Raw genomic sequence first — 15,553 nt, 5'->3', positions numbered from 1 at the left:
TTGGTTGCGTGGGGTTTTGGAGGTTTGTTTGTTGTGTTGTGTTTTGTTTTGTTTTGAGACAGGGTCTTGTTCTGTCGCCCAGGCTGCAGTGCAGTGGTGTGATCTTAGCTCACTGCAACCTCTACCACCTGTGCTTAAGCAATTCTCATGGCTCAGCCTCCCGAGTAGCTGGGATTACAGGCACTCGCCACCATGCCTGGCTAATTTTTGTATTTTTGTAGAGACAGGGTTTCACCATGTTGGCCAGGTTGGTCTCGAACTCCTGGCCTCAAGTGATCTGCCTGCCTTGGCCTCCCAAAGTGCTGGGATTACAGGTACGAGCCACTGCACCCAGCCAAGTTTGTTTCTTTATCTTGACATTTTCCATATTCCTCAAAGTAAATATAAAAGACATCCCAATGATCTCAAAAATCACTCTGGAATGTATGTTTGGTTTATTATCAAGAAAACTAAAAGTTTAACAGTAACTACACAATAACAAAGCATGTAGCTAAATACCTATTGTTTAAAAAAACAGCAAAACAGGCTGTGGCCAGGTAGTGCATAAATTGTAGATTATTAACCCAGCCCCTGAAATCTCCTGGAACTAGCTTAAGGCAGTGAAAATGCCCACAAATTTAGCCTGAGTCCCTCTAGTCACTGCAGACACTTGGCTGTGTTGCCTTCCCCACCCCAAGACATTTCAGAAAACCTGACATGCTTCATATTCGTGTTTAAAATCTAAAAGGTCATGTTTCCCAAGAAAACAAACAAGAGCCAATCAGTTCTTTTAAATATGCCAAGGCCACTGATAAAATCATGTTGTGGGTGTGTCTTCTCTGTTTAGGATGTGGATCTGTGAAACTCACTATCTAAAATTGAGCTGGGCACAACTGATAAGGACCTCCCTGTTATCCCTGAGAAGGAGGTAGCTGCTTCTGAAATCTCTCCCAGAATTTTTAAAATGTACCTTTACTTGTTTTCTACAGGGATAAGGACCTTCCTGTTACCCCTGAGAAGGAAGTAGCTGCTTCTAAAATCTCTTCTAGAATTTCTGAAATGTAATTTTACTTGTCCCTGCTAATAGACAGTCACTCAACTAGTAAGACAGAAGAAACCCCAACAGTGTACTTCTTACCCAAGCCCAAGTAAAGCAGAACTTTGCTTCGAAATCCTTTCCCTGCTTAGAACTATACCTTATGCCTTCACTGATTTAATCTTTCATTCATTCATTTGTTCACTTTTGAGGTGTCTTTTCCTTGGATTCATGCTGGGAACGTGGCTTATGAGAATATTTAAGACTGTTTTATCACACAGTTACGTGGCAACTAGAAACCTGCTGGTTGGCTGATTCTCTCACTGCTGTCTTTCCCAGGGACACCCGGGGCAAGGTGGGCCCAGGGGAAGGCCCGGCTATGATGGCTGCAACGGAACCCAGGGAGACTCAGGTCCACAGGGGCCCCCCGGCTCTGAGGGGTTCACCGGGCCTCCCGTGAGTATCTCCACAGTGCCTGTGCTCCAGGGACAGGCAGACCCCTGCTAAGCCGTACCTTTATAACCTGGGGGGGCTCCCGCTCATTATGGCCAGAACGGAAGCATAACTGCTTGTTGACGCCCAAGACATGATGTTTCTGGATTCAAATAACTTCGTTTTTCATATCCTTTAAATGTTAGATAGAAAATCGTCGTGGTTGATGTTGTTCACTCTCCCAGTCTCCTAAGCGTCACTTCATTTTCTCCCAAATTCTCATGATGAATAGTGGAGTCGTAAAATGAAAATTAAAAAGCTGAAACCTTGACAGAATTCTGTCCATCACCATCCTTATCAGATTCTGAAATACTTTGTGATGTGGGAGTGCAGTTATTCTCCAGCAGATACAAGGCAGGAGTTTGTTTTTTAATGGAGGAACTTTTATATAGTCATCTGTTTTGTAGCCTCATTTATTTTTTTAAGGTCTTGGTAAAACGTCCTGAAATAATGTCTTCAGTAGTATGTTGCTACCTTATTTCCAAGAAAATCTTGCAAATTCAGGGTTTTACTAAAATTTTGTTTGGTGAGACTTTTTATTAAAAAAAAAAAAAAAACTAAAGTGGCGGGGGAGGAACAGTCATTAATCACCTTCATCACGTTTTCACCTGAAGCGAGTAGATTTCTCCTCCTGCTCAGTTCCAGCTCCACCTGCCAGTTCCCCTTTCCTCAGCTGTTTCTGTTTTATGTGGTTCAATTTTTCAATAAACTACATCAACTTCTACTCTATATATCATCGATTTCATTATCAAGAAACGTATCTATTACTTTAAGTGGTTCTTATAGTAGATGTTGAAAGATATTTACACATGCACATATGTATATACCTACCGTTTATATTTGACACAATTCCAATTTTAAAGAATGACCCAGTATCTATCCCGCAAATGGGTGCTTGAGGTAATACGTTTAGTACACTCATGCCAAAGAAAGCACATAGTAGTATTATCAGAATAAAAATAACATTGGCATACTAGAGGGTTGGTTGACAGAGATTCATTTGGGTTTTGAAAATAATTTAAATCCCGAAGTATTTCTGTTCTAACTCTAGGAAAGATACGATTGGGTCAATAGGAAATTAAAGGTGTCTCCCCTGTTGCTGAATATGGGGCTGGTGTTCAGAATAACCCCCATGAACCATAAGAAAATTAGACCTTGCCTACAAAAGTCAATGTTCCATCATCCAAATTATCATAGATGCACCGAATGTTAATGGACTTTTTTTTTTGTTTTTTCTTTTTACAATATACTGCTAATTAGGGGCCCCAAGGACCAAAAGGGCAGAAAGGTGAGCCTTATGCACTGCCTAGAGAGGAACGCGACAGATATCGGGTACGTTTGCAAGAGATGGGAGGGGTAATGAAGGGACCCAGTATAAATTCTCAACTAGCAAAGTTAATTGCCAAGTGAACTTTGCATGTAAGAATGAATGTACTGAAGGCATGCCGAGAATGGCAGCATAACCCAAGTCACATTGAATGTAAAAGTCATCTTGTTTCTGATCAGGATGTTTTCAATCTTATTTTTAATTGTGTGTTTATCTCTTTCCCATATTCACAATACTCCAAGCCAAGTTAGTATTTGTACTTAATATTAGTAAATATTAATATTACTAAAATATATTCTGACTAAATCACAATATTAGTAAAAATTAATATTAGTAAGTTAACATTACTAAGTCCTGATAGGGCTGATATGTTTGATATGCTTATTTCCAACTGCAATAGAAGGTAACTAAATCTGAAGATGGTTAAAAGCTATCACTCTTAAAATTATTTCTTCTCCGTTAGGGCGAACCTGGGGAGCCTGGATTGGTCGGTTTCCAGGTAAGTTTATTTTTATTAGACGAAATTCAAAGCAAAAGTTTAAGAGCTTCAGAACTCCAGGTACCAGTTTACCTCTCTTAAAAACATTCTCTCGCTACCTATCCATAGGGACCTCCCGGCCGCCCTGGGCCTGTGGGGCAGATGGGTCCAGTTGGAGCTCCAGGGAGACCAGTAAGTACTGGGACACAGGTGCCGACTCTGGGACCATCATCAGGTCATCCCTTCCAGATGCCACTTCTTTAGGGGTTGAATCCAGATGAGAGCTTTAAGAATAATTATGATGCTTACAGGTGTAGCAGAGAACATTAAAACGGACCATTCCTTGCACACATTCTGCTGCTGTTAAGGTTGAAGAATAAGAACTTAAAATTATGGTCACCAGCTCAGTGCCAGTTATGTCAAATTTTGACTTGGCCCTGGCAGGGTGCCCTTCCATCCCCACCCCATACCTACCCAGTGACAAAGAGCCCATCATCCCTGGGCAAGGCAAATCAAAGTCCCACAGGTTCATAAGGAGGAAATGGGGTTGGCCTGGGCCACGCCCGTGCTAGCAGGCGCATCACACCTGGGCTCATTCCAGCAGGTGAGATATTGGCCATTGTTTAACAAAATGGCCCTAGAGGGCTCATTGCAAGTAGGAAAGAGCAGAAAAAGGCACTTGCTAAGGCTTGTGCAGCTCTCTGGCCACTCCCACCACTGTACAGTGACCTGGAAGGTGAACTGGCCACTGCGAGAGCTCCTGACTCTCATTCCCCACATGTGTTAGTAATCGGATAAACAGACCTTAACTTATACAAGGAGAGATCTGGGCTGCAGGTAAGCGAGACCTTCTCACAGGAAGCCATTGCTCAAGACCAAGACAAGCTATCAAGGGACACTAACACTAATTCCTTGACAGATACTGAGGAAAAAAATGAAGTCATATATATTTGGGGAGACTCAGTCAAACTAACAGTTGGGGGTGGGGGTACTTATTATTTTCTTCAGATTATAATAAATAACAATAATAATAATAGATTTTGTCTCTACAAAGCAAATTTCCCTGGTGCTGTGAAAGTCATTTTTGCAAGTAGCCCTGTCTGTGAAAGACCTGGTCAGGGTGACTGAAATCAGGATCATACGAGACGCCCTTACTGTTTCACTCCATTCAGTTGTCGGCTTAGTCACAGCACACATGCCACATGCCTGGGTTTCATACTTTAAATGCACAGCTCAGAGAAGTCAGGCACAACAGATTGTACTTGCTAGGTCCTTAGCTGCTCTTGACAGCTTTTGGTTCCTCACATGAGCCAGGCAATCATCCACAACCCCCTCCTTGTCCGCTCCTTTGTATCCACTTATTTGTACTTAAACACTCTTCTGATCTGAAATGCTTTACTCCTAAACACGGTGTTGACACTGAATGCTCTGCAGAAAGACACACCGTGACATTGCAGGTGGACTTTCCACCCTGCAGTGCCAGCCTGTAGATTCATTCTGTCCATGAACACTGGCCAAGCTACCAGGAAGAAGTGCCGCATGGAGTCTCGTGGGGACTCCCAGAGGAACTTGGGGAAACTGTCTCTGCAGTCACAGGGCCTGGGACCTTGCAAAGGGATCAGAACAAACAGAGAGGACATGGGTGAAGTCAAAAGCCTAAACACACAAAAGCAAAGCAGAAACAGCTGTCTGTAGACAGCCGGCAGATTCTGAGAACTGGAGCTGACCCGAGTCCCTCTCCCCCAGTATGTCATCCCTGCCAAGCCAAATGCATCAGAAACCTCCATGCATCCTACACAATGTCCTAAATGTACAGTAAATGGCTTTCCCAGAGCTTTCCAGCGGATGTTATCTGGGTCCTGGGGTAAAGAAAACACTTTACACATTTCTTTGTATTTGTACAGGGACCACCCGGACCCCCTGGACCAAAAGGACAGCAAGTAAGTTGGTTTTGGGGGTTGAGGATGAGGGAAGTGGGTACTTAGGTGTTTGTGGGTCTGTTTTTTACCATAAAACTTCTTGGTTAACAAGTATTTATTGTTTATATTATGATGAAAACAGTTTTGTAGGTTTTTAAGACTTAATGTTAAACTCCAAGGATAGATCCATGGTGCCTCTGGACATTAAAAAAGTGAATAGGTGGAATGATTTGTTGTTTGCAAATTAATTCCCACACGCCTGTTGGTATATGAAAACCAAACGGATGAATATTTGATTGAAAATGAAGATTAGAACAATTTAGGGACAGCTCACATTTATTCAAGTGCATTGATTTACGAGAATGGATAAAACGTAACTCTATCTGTTGTAGGGAGGCCAATGTCATTCTTCTTACCCGGCTAGAATTAGGTTCTACAGGAGTCTAATGTCAGCCTCTAGGGATATATTCAGTGATAGTCAAGTTAGGCTAGAGCCCAAAGCTATGTACTGTTTTCATCCCAGAAAGGTTATTAAATTGGTTGGAACACAGCAAAGTAGGTGGTTTGTTAGAAACTCGGAGGACAGAACTAGGGTTCCTTATTATCTGGGAAAGCTGGATAAATGTCCAAGACAAACGAATGCAGTTGACAAGGGAAGTATTTGATCAAAATGCGACATAATTCAGAAATGCTGGGCTGCCAACGGGAAGCATCTAGGAACCTTTCCCTTGCCCTGTGTCCCGATGGAGGACGCGCCAAGGCCACACATTGCCATGCCTGCCCATTGCTGTGACCCCTGGTGACCACAGCTGCCACCGCCCATGCCCCCAGGCTCCTGTCCCCTCTGACACGGCTTCCTGTCGGATGGGGAGCTTGCGCAGGCTGCTGGACGCCCCACCGCCTGGCAGCCTGGAGCAGGATAAGATGGGCTGCAGGCCAAGAGCAGCAGAAATAGGACCGGGCGGCCGGGCTAAGGAGGCAACAGCCAAGCCCTGAGCCCAGGCGTGAGCCTCAGATCTCCCCTTGCTGCAGCAAACATAAACAGCCCTCCTCACCCCTGACCAAGTCACTTCCTGGTGACTTTGACGACCAGCTCAGGAGGCAGAGAGGGACCGTGGGGGACTCACACAAATTGCATTCTAATCTAGCCTGGCTGTGTTTCTGGGCTTTGATTTCAGCTCCCCGCCAGGTGGGGAAGAAGCAAAAGGCAAAAATTCATTGAAGGCTTTGTTTGTGTTTTCAGAAAATATCTGGACATTGGAGGGGGCGGACGGTAGACTGCAGAGAGAGAGAGCTCAGATAGGACCTGTGTGACCCTGTTGTCACTGTGGGAACACAGCAACCCTGGGAAACAAGCAAAGCTGTTGGGAGTAGAAGAGGACTGTGCCTATGATGTGCACAAATTTGTCGTCTTGCTTTTTCTATGCACGAATCTTAGAGGTCAGCGTTGTCAGTCCTCCCACACATGGCTACTGCGTTCATGAAATGATTAAATCCTTACTGTGACACTGGGCCTAGCTTTGCTTCTTAAGCAAAAAGGGAGACAGAAAGGCTGGAGAAAGCCCGGAGAATCACCTAAAATCATTATATTCTGATTGATTTTAAATTTCCAAAGATTATTAAAAAGATGGGTAGAGTTTATATGAAATGAGGATTATTTTGCCAAAATGAGAGAAGACTAAGCCAGAAGAAAAGACAAATCATGGTCTTCAAATGCAGAGTCCAGGGAGTGAAACGGGGCTGCTTCCTCTATCTACAGGGGCCAGAACCCAGGGATATGCTCTTAGACTACAGTCTGCAGAGACCATATACTCACAATTGAGGGCCAGCACCACCTGGAGTCCAATCTCAGCTCCCACTCATTCACTCTGAGGCCTCGGTCAACCGATAGGACAAACTGTCAGTTAGTTTCTACAACGCAAAGCAAGAATATTATGAAAGTACAGTTGCTCAGTAAAGTTGCCGATACATAGGTCTTGGGTATCTTTTTCTAAGAAAAATAATTTTATTTCTCTCTGATTATTAGCTTTTTAAAACTTACAAAAATTATTTATCTTTTCAGGGGAACAGAGGACTTGGTTTCTACGGAGTTAAGGGTGAAAAGGTAAAGGAAGCCTGGTCAGTTCCAGCAGAGGCATGCAGCATTTCTCAGCCAGGAAATAAATCATTTTAATTACTAAGTTCTATGCTGTAAAATTTTTACCTTGAGTTGGTCTGCAGACAGACCATTTGCATAGGGAAATAATCATTGCAAAGTGCTAAGTTGTCACCCACATGCCAGTGATTAATTCTGCATCAACAAGATGGTAAACATGGACCATCTAGGCTAGCTGAGACTCTGACACAGAGACATAAACTCAGCTCATCTTCAGCAGGTGGAGGTGAGGACATGCCATTGAGGGCATCTTCTCATGTGTGGAACCCAGAGGTGATTGAGGGGACTGAAACTAGAACCAGAGACTGACATGGAGCCATCACAGGGACCAGGGGATCTCAGGGACCAGCCCTGGTAGGCCACAAAGGCAGCCATAAGGACCATGTGGCTTTTCTCCTTAGAACAGTGAATCTTAGAACAGTGCTAAGATTCAAAGACCTCATGACCTTTGAGAGGAACATATGAGATCACATGCACGACAGGCTTGATGCAGCGCCCACACCCCGCAAGCAAAACCTCACCAACGCAGTCCCATTGCATTCACCACAAAAGCCATGTACCCACTGTAAAACAGACCTGTCCCTTGACTTCATGACTGGAACATTTCTATTTTGTTTTCCATTCTGCTTTTTGATGGAACAGCACAGAAAGTTGAATCAAGTCCTGCTCATGTTTGAAGAGGAAACTCTTCCTTCTTTACATTAATGCCATAGAAGAAGTCAGAAAAGAACAATTAGCAAGCAGAGGGCTTCTGGGAAAAAAAGAAAGAAAAACATTGAAGATCCAAACACATAAAAATGTATAGCCCCATACGATGAAATAGTACAACATAATAAAATAAAATAAAAACCAGAAATCTGGGAAGAAATCATTGGTGGGAGAAGAGAATAGTCCTGTTGAATGTAATGGAGATTAAGTTTGAGTCTACAGTCTACAAAGGGCTTATGCAAATAATTAGCAAAGAACATCAGGGGCCCAACAGGTACAAGGGAGGAGAACAAACAGTTTGGGTATTTTAAGATACTCTATTAGTGGACACTCGGCGTGCACTGTGGAGTATCACTTTCTGCAGCTGATCCATCATCCCCTTTACTGCTGTCCATGTTATGTGATATCCGGGCTCAGACTTGTATGATATAGTTTAATGTGGAAACAAAGGAAAAGACAATAATGTTCTTTTTGTGTCCGTTTCTGGGAGGTAAAGCCAGAATATTATGCAAGGATAGTTGTCCAGTAATGTTTTAGATAGATTGGTTTCACCATCTGCGCACCACATCAAAAAGCGTTTTCTGCTAATGATAAAAATGCAAATTAAAGCAATCTTGGGATATTATCTTTATTCAAGATTGCTTTTTATTATATAACAACAACTTTAGCTGGGGAAGTAGTCTTTCATTTCTTCAGCATTTCTTTTATCTTGGTGCCCATCTTGGCAACCAGTAGAGTAATACCTGTCAAAAACCATGAAGACATTAAGTCTTCATACCTAATGATTCCCATATGTAGAAAGTCATTGTAAGGCAATAACCCCACAGAAACAAATGCAGTTCAGAATTGTGAACAACCTACATGGCCTTTATGCATAAATTCTAAATGATTGCTAATGAGAGGAGGATACAAAAGGCTTACACCAGGATTACTCTATTTTGTGATTATTATACTATAAAGAGGTATACATATGGTAAGTAATATGCAAAAAGGGTTAAAACTGCGGTATTTTGGCCGTATTGTGTTTGTATTCGAGTTTTGTGGTTTCCTTTCTATTTAAAGACAACTGCTTTTGCTAAATAATTTGCAGGGTGACGTAGGGCAGCCGGGACCCAATGGGATTCCATCGGACACCCTCCACCCCATCGTCGCGCCCACGGGAGTCACCTTCCACCCAGATCAGTACAAGGTAAAGAGCAAAATTGACTGTTTTCCTAGTTGAACTGAAAAAAGGAGAGTAAAAGTAAATTTCTTCACTTGTATTCAGTCACATTCCGAATAGAAAAAGCCTCACCGCCAACTTGGAAAATTACGCATGAAAACATAACCAAGTCCTCCCAGAATGTTTTCAACGTTTGCAGACAGTTACTAGATCCACAGTGCAATTGCTTCGTCAGTGCATCGTCTCAAACAATTGTGATGAATCTGAAGCAACATGAGAATTCATCAAAAAATAAAAACCTCACGTCTATCCTTATGTTCAGTGTAGATGGAGGCTAATGGTCATACCGTAATTCAAAGCCAGAATCACAGAACTATCTAGCAAAATGTGTTCAGCAAAATAAAACCTACTTCTTTGCTGACATGAAGCACCTTTTGGAGGATCAAAGTCAGTTTTTGACAGTTTCTGAATCGTTCAATTAACATTTTGCTTAATTGAAATCATGCTCTTAGTCTGAAATAGGAATTGCCGTCCACTCTGCCTGGGTTTGAAGGCTTCTGTGCCACCCACTCGCTCAGGGAGGTCGTGCAGCCTTTCTAGGGCTTCCTGTTCTCCTTGTCAAATGGGAATGGTGACACTGACCTGGAGCTGATGAGGAGGTTGCAGGCGACTGTGAAACACTCAGTACCATGTGGGGCACACAGAATACCTGGGAACTAAAATAGAAACCCCAAATGTGGAGATCTTATCTTTCCAAATAGAATCTGATTCCCAACTCTTGAGCATCTGTCAGGATGGGGCTTGGTTCCTGGGTCGTGGGTCCTGGGTCCTGGGTCCTGGGTCCTGGGTCCTGGGGCGGATTTGGCAGGCAGGACCACTGCCTTGCGGGGGAAATCAACCTAGGTGGCTATGGCCCAAATTATGAGTGACTGTTGACAAAAGTGTCCTGGGAGGCAGCAGGGAGGGCCTCTGTCCAGCTTCTGGATGGGAGCCCAGAGCAGGGTTGATGTGTGTGGAGGTGCTCAATCTTCTGAGTCAGGCTTCCCACCCTGTCTACAACCCAGGCCACGGTGGGATCCAGGGCTGAGCATGGCCAACCTGCAGGGACAGTTGTGAGCTGCAGGAATCGAAGGTACCTTCCAGGAATGACGGGGACAGAGGACCCGCCAGTTGCTGTTTCTTTCACCATTTTAGACACAGAGAAGTGGGAAAAACGTAGATCATGTTTTTGATCTATGATATTGACATGGTTTTCAACAGCCGCTTTTGCTTCAATATGTTCCATGTGTATCTTCTCCTCAGAGGACGTCCTAGTAACGTTTTCTTCCAAAGAGTATTTTCATTAAGGCTTTTCCTTGGGCACGTTCTCCCACGATAGGGATGTAAACATCTGCCTGGAGCTGTGTGGGGGATAAAGGAAAACACAGAGAAGGAAAGACAGACTTTCACCTGTACCAAGAGGAATACATGAATTAATTTGTCTTGTGAAAATCTAGAAGAAATAGCACATCTTTTCCCTTGAACTTTGAAGCTGCAAAATTTAAGAGTCGTGTGTTGCAGTCAATTGATAATGATTGTTTGAGGATTGATTCAGTACTTTCAGCCCATGTAATGAACCTTGATTGATTTTTACCCATTACCATCCTTAAATTAATAAGCATTTCTTATTTTTCATATTCTTCACAGGGTGAAAAAGGCAGTGAGGGGGAACCAGGAATAAGAGTAAGTCGAGTAATGCACCTGCTCCCTCCCCTGTGGCTCCTGGGTGCTCGGCGCTCTGCCGGGCATGACGGGGTGCGCCGTGCGCTCGGGGCCCGCACACCGTCAGTCTCTCATCCCCTTGTCCATAGCAGGACAGTATTAGCATGCATTTTTACACTCTGTTTCCGGAAGTCAGTTCTAGAATGTCTTCCTCTTGGTAACGTAAACACTGGCTAATCATCTTCTGAGGTTTGGGAAGGGAGCGTGAAGATGGCAGAGGGGCGTGGCTTCCATTCAGGCGCCACCAGGTTCTGCCCTCTGTCCCCTCTGTCACTGCCTGTCCTCAGAGCTTCACGGTCACTTACCACGTGACGTGACACACGCAGTCCTGGATGGGTGACAGCCCAGGAAGGCTGGCGGGTCTCCTAGGACCGTGCCCTGCACTGCGCCTGAGTTGAGCATCGCCAGGCGGTCTGGACACCATCGGGGCTGAGGACACAGAACCCAGGAGCAGAGGATGACACGTGGGCCCTGCCGGCTGGAGGGGCCACCCCTGGGCTGCTCCTTATGCCCCTTCTGCTCTCTCCTAGGGCATTTCCTTGAAGGGAGAAGAAGGAATCATGGGCTTTCCTGGACCGAGGGTAAACCACGCCTTTTATTACTGCAGTTGTTTGTTTGGTTTGGTTTTTTTAAGAAGGCTTTCCTTTTTAGAGCTGTTTCAGGTTCACAGCAAAATTTACCAGAAAGTACAGAGATTTCCCATTATTACTCCCCCCCGACACACACACACAGCCCTCCAGCACGAACATCTTGCTCTGGGGGCTGCACTGGCTACAATCCCGTGAACCACCTTGACACACCCTCTGTGGAGGAGGCGCAAGTGCCGCACAAACCTTCCTGCTTGTGTGCGTTCAGCTCAGTTAGTCTGGTAACCAAAAATGTAGAATATCTTAAACACACACTGATTTCCGACGGTCCCAAGAGCCCAACAAAAATGTCCCTAGTTGTAAGGGGCAGGAAGGGGTCCCTGTCCACGGTGTTTCAGCCACCTGAGAGACAGACCTCAGCTTCAGAGCCCCAGCCTGGACTGACCCCACTCACTCCACGACCACACCTAGCTGAGGGCTGGGACAGGTGGTCAGAGCCCTGGGCCCAGGAAGAGAACAGAGTTTTGGTGACTATCTGGCAGTTGGTACCACTCAAAAGACCATATTTTACATTCTCCAAAAGTAAGAATAGAGAGACACAGTAGAACATTGGAGTACAAGCCTTTTTATATTTTTAGTTTTTTATTGTGCTGTCTTGGTGGATTTCTCTGTATTTCTTGAAGTGGTAGCAATGATGCGTGTTCTGAAAGCATTGCTAAAATGATGTATGTCCCTCAGGAAATGAAAGTCTTGGGATGGCTCTGATGCCTTCCGTAGTGAAGCAGCTTTGAGATTAGGATGGATTCTGCTTTCTTTGAGCCTTTTTATCATAGTCATTATTTCCCACCCCCACCCCCCACAACTTTGTAAAGAGGGAAGAATTATATTAATAGTTGGTATTGAATTTGACAATTTGTTCCTATTCTTCAAAGTCTGGACCTGAGACTTGTTCAGTCTGTCTGTCAGCATTTTGCTGTAGTCACAGCCAGGTGCCGTAGTCAAGGCCTCTGGAAATGTTACTGCATATTCTGAGCTGTTTGCTTCTGTTTTTTGTTCAATCCAGGGTCCCCCTGGCTTGAGTGGTGAAAAAGGATCACCAGGACAGAAGGTAAGCTGGATGCATGAACTGCAGTCTCCTCTGGGCCCACGACATCCCACAGAGGTTAAGTAAGTAGGCCTTGGCATCTCAGGAAAGAAAATTCATCTCTAGGAAAAACATCGAAAACGGTTCTTGTATTTGCAGTCACACAGATAATCCTGCCTCCCAGGTCATTCACAATACTTGAGCTGGGTCATTACCTTGGCTCTCATTTTTGCAAACTGTATTTTGGTTCCTCCCCTTCAAAGCGTCCGTCACTCGACCCCACCAGCCGTGGCTTCTGTATCGTCCAGCCCCACACCCCTCCTCCGTGTCCTTGTCGCTCATAGGAAGGTCATGGACTTGGTAACCCAGGGTCCACCTCAATGTTTTTATAGATCGACCCATACTCTGACACTTCATTTACGTTTAATGACAACCCAATTATTTTTATCATGAGTTCTGTGGACAGATTTTCGGCTTTTTTTTTTTTTTTTAGGAGAAAAATGTTAGGTAAGAAATGTATTATGGACCAGGAGCAGTGGCTCATGCCTGTAATTCCAGCACTTTGGGAGGCCCGAGGAGGGTGGATCACCTGAGGTCAGGAGTTTGAGACCAGCCTGACCAACATGGTGAAATCCTCTCTCTACTAAAAATACAAAATTTGCCAGGAGTGGTGTGGGCACCTGGAATCCCAGCTACTCAGGAGGCTGAGGCAGGAGAATCACTTGAACCCAGGAGGCAGAGGCTACAGTAAGCTGAGATCAAGATCGGGCCATTGTACTCCCGCCTGGGCAACAAGAGTGAAACTCCATCTCAAAATAATAATAATGATAAAATTTTAAAAAAGAGATGTATTATGAATCTAGGTCAGATTTAGAACCGTCTGAACTCTAGGTCATACACGATGTTTTAGTTCAGTGGTTGATGCCTTTTCACTGTTCGCTGTGCCTACGGGTCCCACCCCACAGCACACGCCTCCCACGGCAGGCCCGGCAGACTGCCCCGGCACCACCACTGACAGCCCCTTGGGTCTCACATGGCACTCATGCCAACATACACACACAGACGTGTAGCTTCACATGCATATAACGGAGCAACAAAAGAAATGACCGTGTCTGTGCTACTCTGCCCAGTGCCACTTAGAGAGTGTTCCACATTGGCAGGTACGCATCTGCCTCGTTCTTTAAAGCTGCAGAGAATGGCAGTCAGTGGATGCGTTGTATTTCCTTGCCCCCTCGAGGTGGTTTTCGTATTTCCAGCAAACATGCAGTCACCTCGGTGTACACAGGGCTTGGTTGCCTGCCCATGGGCTAGTATGTCCATCGCTCAGTCCTAGTAGGTGCATAGAGATAGAGTATTATCAAAATCCCTAGCCTCGGAATCACAACTCCATTGAATCCTGCTCAGGGCTGCACGGAGGTAGTGTGGCATCTGGAGGCCCACGGGCTGCGGTTAGCTGGTGCAGAAGCTCGGCAGGCCTGGTGGGGGTTCTGCGTGCTTGTTCCAGGACCGCAGATGGACCTGCCTCCCAGACTCCCTTTCTGACCTCCACTGGCTCTAGGCATGGTCGTCTTGACCCAGCATTCTGGTTTTGACCATTCAAAGTTAACACCGATCTTGCTGACTTCCTGCAACCTCAGATGATCTTTCTGTTCCCATTCCTGTTATTTTATGCTAAATTCAGCCCAGGGAGCCAGTGCCAGGCTTTGCCGTAATCAGGAGTACTCCCAAAGGCAGCACACCTACAGCAAGAGCTCTCCAAACCCACCCCACCCCGAGGCCACATTCTAGTTCATGGCTTAGGAAAAGCAAACGTTGTAAAGGGACAGAGGCTAAAGCAGACATTATCATTCAAAAGTAACCCGTTTCCACCTACCCCATGTGATTGAAGTGCTGCTGTTAATTTCCTGCCATGTGCTAGTAAAATTATAATTATCTTTAGTTTTCCATCTTCAACACAAGGGAGTTGTAGTGTTTAAAAGTACATTTCCAGGTGCCTGTAATCCCAGCAGTTTGGGAGGCCATGGTGAGGGAATCATAGAGGTCAGGAGTTCAAGACCGACCTGGCCAACATGGTGAAACCCTGTCTCTACTAAAAATATTTTTTAAAAAAAAATTACCTGGGTGTGGCGCATGCCTGTAATTCCAGCTACTCGGGAAGCTGAGGCACAAGAATTGCTTGAACCCAGGAGGCAGAGGTTGCAGTGAGCCAAGATCGCACCACTGCACTCCAGCCTGGGAGAGAGAGTGAGACTCAGTCTCAAAAAAAAAAAAAAAAAAAGGTGCAGTTCCACAGAACTGCTCCCTGGAACTTCAAAGTTAATGAAAGACAAGATGCTATGCAAACAGTGGCCACCTGGCAGCTCCAGGGCTGGGGCCCAGACATGAGGATGGTGAGGCGTCAGGCTTTCATTTCCCAGCTTCCTTTCTACAGTTGCAACAACCCGGGAAGACACAGATATTTCCAGTGAAGTGGGTTACAGGGAGGCAGTTTACTCAACTATAGAAATGGGAGACAGGCAGACATACACAAATGACGCAGCCGCCCTGCTTATGAGCACCGTTCTGCACCGCAGCTGTGTCCGCCCTCTGTCATCCCACTGGCCAGGTGGCGTCACTCCACGACTTTCAGTTGTCACCACCCGACCCCTCCCCCCAGACACCAGAAGCCCCTCCAAGGAGCAACTGCTCGGTAACGTAAACAGTGCATCAAAATGGGAGGAACCAGAAAAAAAAGAGATATCCTGGGTAGGAACTTGCCCTCCTCTACGTAAACACGGGATTGGTCACCTGTCATCCCTACTGAGATTGTCAGAACTTCTATTCATTCCAACCTTTTCTAAAAAGGAATGGAGACGTAGCGTTTAT

General features: G+C 45.1%; 1 protein-coding gene across 1 annotated transcript in view; it reads left to right on the top strand.

Annotated features, from left to right (window-relative positions):
* LOC105485298 (collagen type IV alpha 2 chain) overlaps positions 1-15,553 on the top strand; it is a 198,859-nt gene that overhangs the window by 119,688 nt on the left and 63,618 nt on the right. The window contains exons 7-16 of the mRNA XM_071081045.1: positions 1,355-1,471; positions 2,768-2,839; positions 3,298-3,333; positions 3,442-3,504; positions 5,217-5,252; positions 7,294-7,335; positions 9,185-9,283; positions 10,943-10,978; positions 11,548-11,598; positions 12,668-12,712. Coding sequence (XP_070937146.1) covers positions 1,355-1,471; positions 2,768-2,839; positions 3,298-3,333; positions 3,442-3,504; positions 5,217-5,252; positions 7,294-7,335; positions 9,185-9,283; positions 10,943-10,978; positions 11,548-11,598; positions 12,668-12,712 — 597 coding nt within the window. The remainder of the gene's footprint in view (positions 1-1,354; positions 1,472-2,767; positions 2,840-3,297; positions 3,334-3,441; positions 3,505-5,216; positions 5,253-7,293; positions 7,336-9,184; positions 9,284-10,942; positions 10,979-11,547; positions 11,599-12,667; positions 12,713-15,553) is intronic.

The sequence above is a fragment of the Macaca nemestrina genome, chromosome 16, assembly GCF_043159975.1.
Source record: "Macaca nemestrina isolate mMacNem1 chromosome 16, mMacNem.hap1, whole genome shotgun sequence".
NCBI lineage: Eukaryota > Metazoa > Chordata > Mammalia > Primates > Cercopithecidae > Macaca > Macaca nemestrina.
The sequence above is the reverse complement of the archived record's forward strand: the minus strand, read 5'-3'. Positions and strand labels throughout refer to the sequence as shown.